We start from the raw sequence: 2130 nt of genomic DNA, 5'->3' as shown, positions 1-2130 counted from the left end.
CTTAAACTGTTGATGATTTGCATCTCTCTTGAAACTCGAGATCCATGTAATTCATTGCGTAGATTTCGGACATGTACAATATTAACGATTCTTAATTGGGGATTCTATAGTCAAGCACATATGTTATATTGCTATATTAATATATGGGCATACTGCTATATTATATTCTTTTATATACGAACATGCATTGGTTAGATTTAGATGGTGATAGATACTTTGGTTAATATTAATTGAGCTATTCATTAATTTATACAGTATGAGATTAGTGGCTCGAAGTTGTGCCCTTCGTAGATTCTGCACAGTCGCCAAGGCTACCCTCCCATAGCTGGGATATACATATTCTGAACTAGAACCAGTGATTAGCAGCAAGCAACTCGAAATCCATCACAAAAAACATCATCAAACTTATGTGAATAACCTGAATGCAGCCCTCGAGCAGTTCTAATGTACATTTGATTTATTACACAGAGGCCAAGACAAACTTCAATTACAACAAAATGGCAGGATTGGCTCAAACTATTAAGTTCAATCTTGGTGGGCACATCAATCACTCGATCTTCTGGGAGAATTTAGCACCAATCGGAAAAGGAGGAGGTGAATACCCAGCTGAAACATCGCCATTAACTGAGCAAGTTGTGAAGCAGTTTGGCAGCTATGAGACCCTGATCGATTAGTTCACAAAGAAAACAGTGCCAATACAGGGTTCAGGGTGGGGATGGCTCGGATGGGACAATACCTCCAAAAACCTCATCATTCTCGAAATGCCCAATCAATAAATGCTCGCCCCTCAAGGATTAACACCCCTCCTTAGTAAATATCTCATTATGGTCAGCAATCGATGTGTGGGAGCATGCTTATTATTTAGATTATAAGAACGTGCGAATGGACTACGTGAAACAGATTTGGAAAATTGTCAATTGGGCCAATGCAGAGAAGAGATTCTCAAGTGTGCTCAAGGCCAAAATATAATGATAAAATCCATGATTATTCATAAATTGCATCAGTTAATAAGTGCTAATCCATTCATTACTTATATTTACTGTGGGAAAGTCGCAATTTATATACAGTTTATATTGATACAAAACTAATGAATTAAATATCATAAATGGCATTAATTAAACTCTTCCTGAAATAAATAGCATGAGTTACAATAATTAATAATCAGTTATGGCATAGTTATATCTAACTTAGGAGCTCTTTCACATAGTTTCTTACCCACATAACTTCAAATAACTCCCCATCGATATAATCGAAATAGTATTCTGTACATTTTAGGCCTTTCTTCAATTTGAGGATAACTTTCGAGTATATTTCAATGTCGTTGCTTAAACTAGCCTGAATTGTAAAAGATAGGCTGGTTTTGTGATCGGTGACATGCATTATTTTTACATCTTAGTTGAGGTTTAAGCTGAGCAATGTTATTAAATGTGCAATTTATACATTCTCGTAAGTTTGCGTCACATTCTATAAATAGGCTTGTTAAGAGGAGGCAGATGACGATCTTGGATCGAGTAGGCCTCTTGGGTGTTGTTACTCTAATTCTAGCTTATCCAAGAACATCTCTATTAACTCATCATTGATCAAACTTGATCGATTACTTCCAATTAGTGTATGTCTATTTTGTAGACATTTGTTGATTTTCTGCTTCCGCTATCTTTTCTTTTAGGCTGATGCATACTCTTTCAATAGTTTCTGTTCTGATAATCGGCTTATTTATAGGCAGATCTATGATAATGGTAAGGAGTGGTGGTTGTGGATGAGGACGTTTGTTTTCAAGGCCGATATTGATGTGTTTTCTGTGAAGCAGGATTCGAGGAAATTTTGGAATAATTTCTATGGTTTTTAACGGACCAATGCCCAAAATTTATCAAATTGTCCGTTTTTTAGGGAAGTGTAATGTGTGTCATTTTTAGATTTGTTGTTGTAAGGGGGATTGCCTTTGAGGCAAGTAAATATGAAACTGCCTATTTCCCAAGTATCCGAGTTTATAGTTTCGGTAACCTTAAAATACTGGCGATCGCCATAGTTATCAATCCTGAGCTCAGCCGTATTCCGATCGATATACAGATCATGCAAATTGAAACAGTCCTTAACATGATGAACAGCCATAAACTAAACAAAGCCCAAAAT

General features: G+C 36.2%; 1 protein-coding gene across 1 annotated transcript; it reads left to right on the top strand.

The window, feature by feature from the left end:
- Window positions 1–474: 474 nt before the first annotated feature.
- On the top strand, window positions 475–969 carry LOC148298380 (superoxide dismutase [Fe]-like). The gene is made up of 2 exons (XM_088276915.1): window positions 475–672; window positions 833–969. Exons 1-2 carry the CDS (start codon window positions 498–500, stop codon window positions 967–969), a joined length of 312 nt encoding a protein of 103 aa, XP_088133041.1. The 5' UTR covers window positions 475–497.
- Window positions 970–2130: the final 1161 nt, after the last annotated feature.

This window comes from Brachycentrus maculatus, unplaced genomic scaffold (genome assembly GCF_059751285.1).
Source record: "Brachycentrus maculatus isolate JH-2025_06_01 unplaced genomic scaffold, ASM5975128v1 h1tg002117l, whole genome shotgun sequence".
Taxonomy (NCBI): Eukaryota; Metazoa; Arthropoda; class Insecta; order Trichoptera; family Brachycentridae; genus Brachycentrus; species Brachycentrus maculatus.
This window is presented reverse-complemented; position numbering and strand designations above follow the sequence as displayed.

Excerpts from the sequence above, each read along its gene's own strand:
- LOC148298380 (XM_088276915.1), top strand. The coding sequence starts at position 498 with ATGGCAGGATTGGCTCAAACTATTAAGTTCAATCTTGGTGGGCACATC. Across the intron at positions 673-832 it reads CTATGAGACCCTGATCGATT|CAATCGATGTGTGGGAGCAT; the intron begins AGTTCACAAAGA and ends CATTATGGTCAG.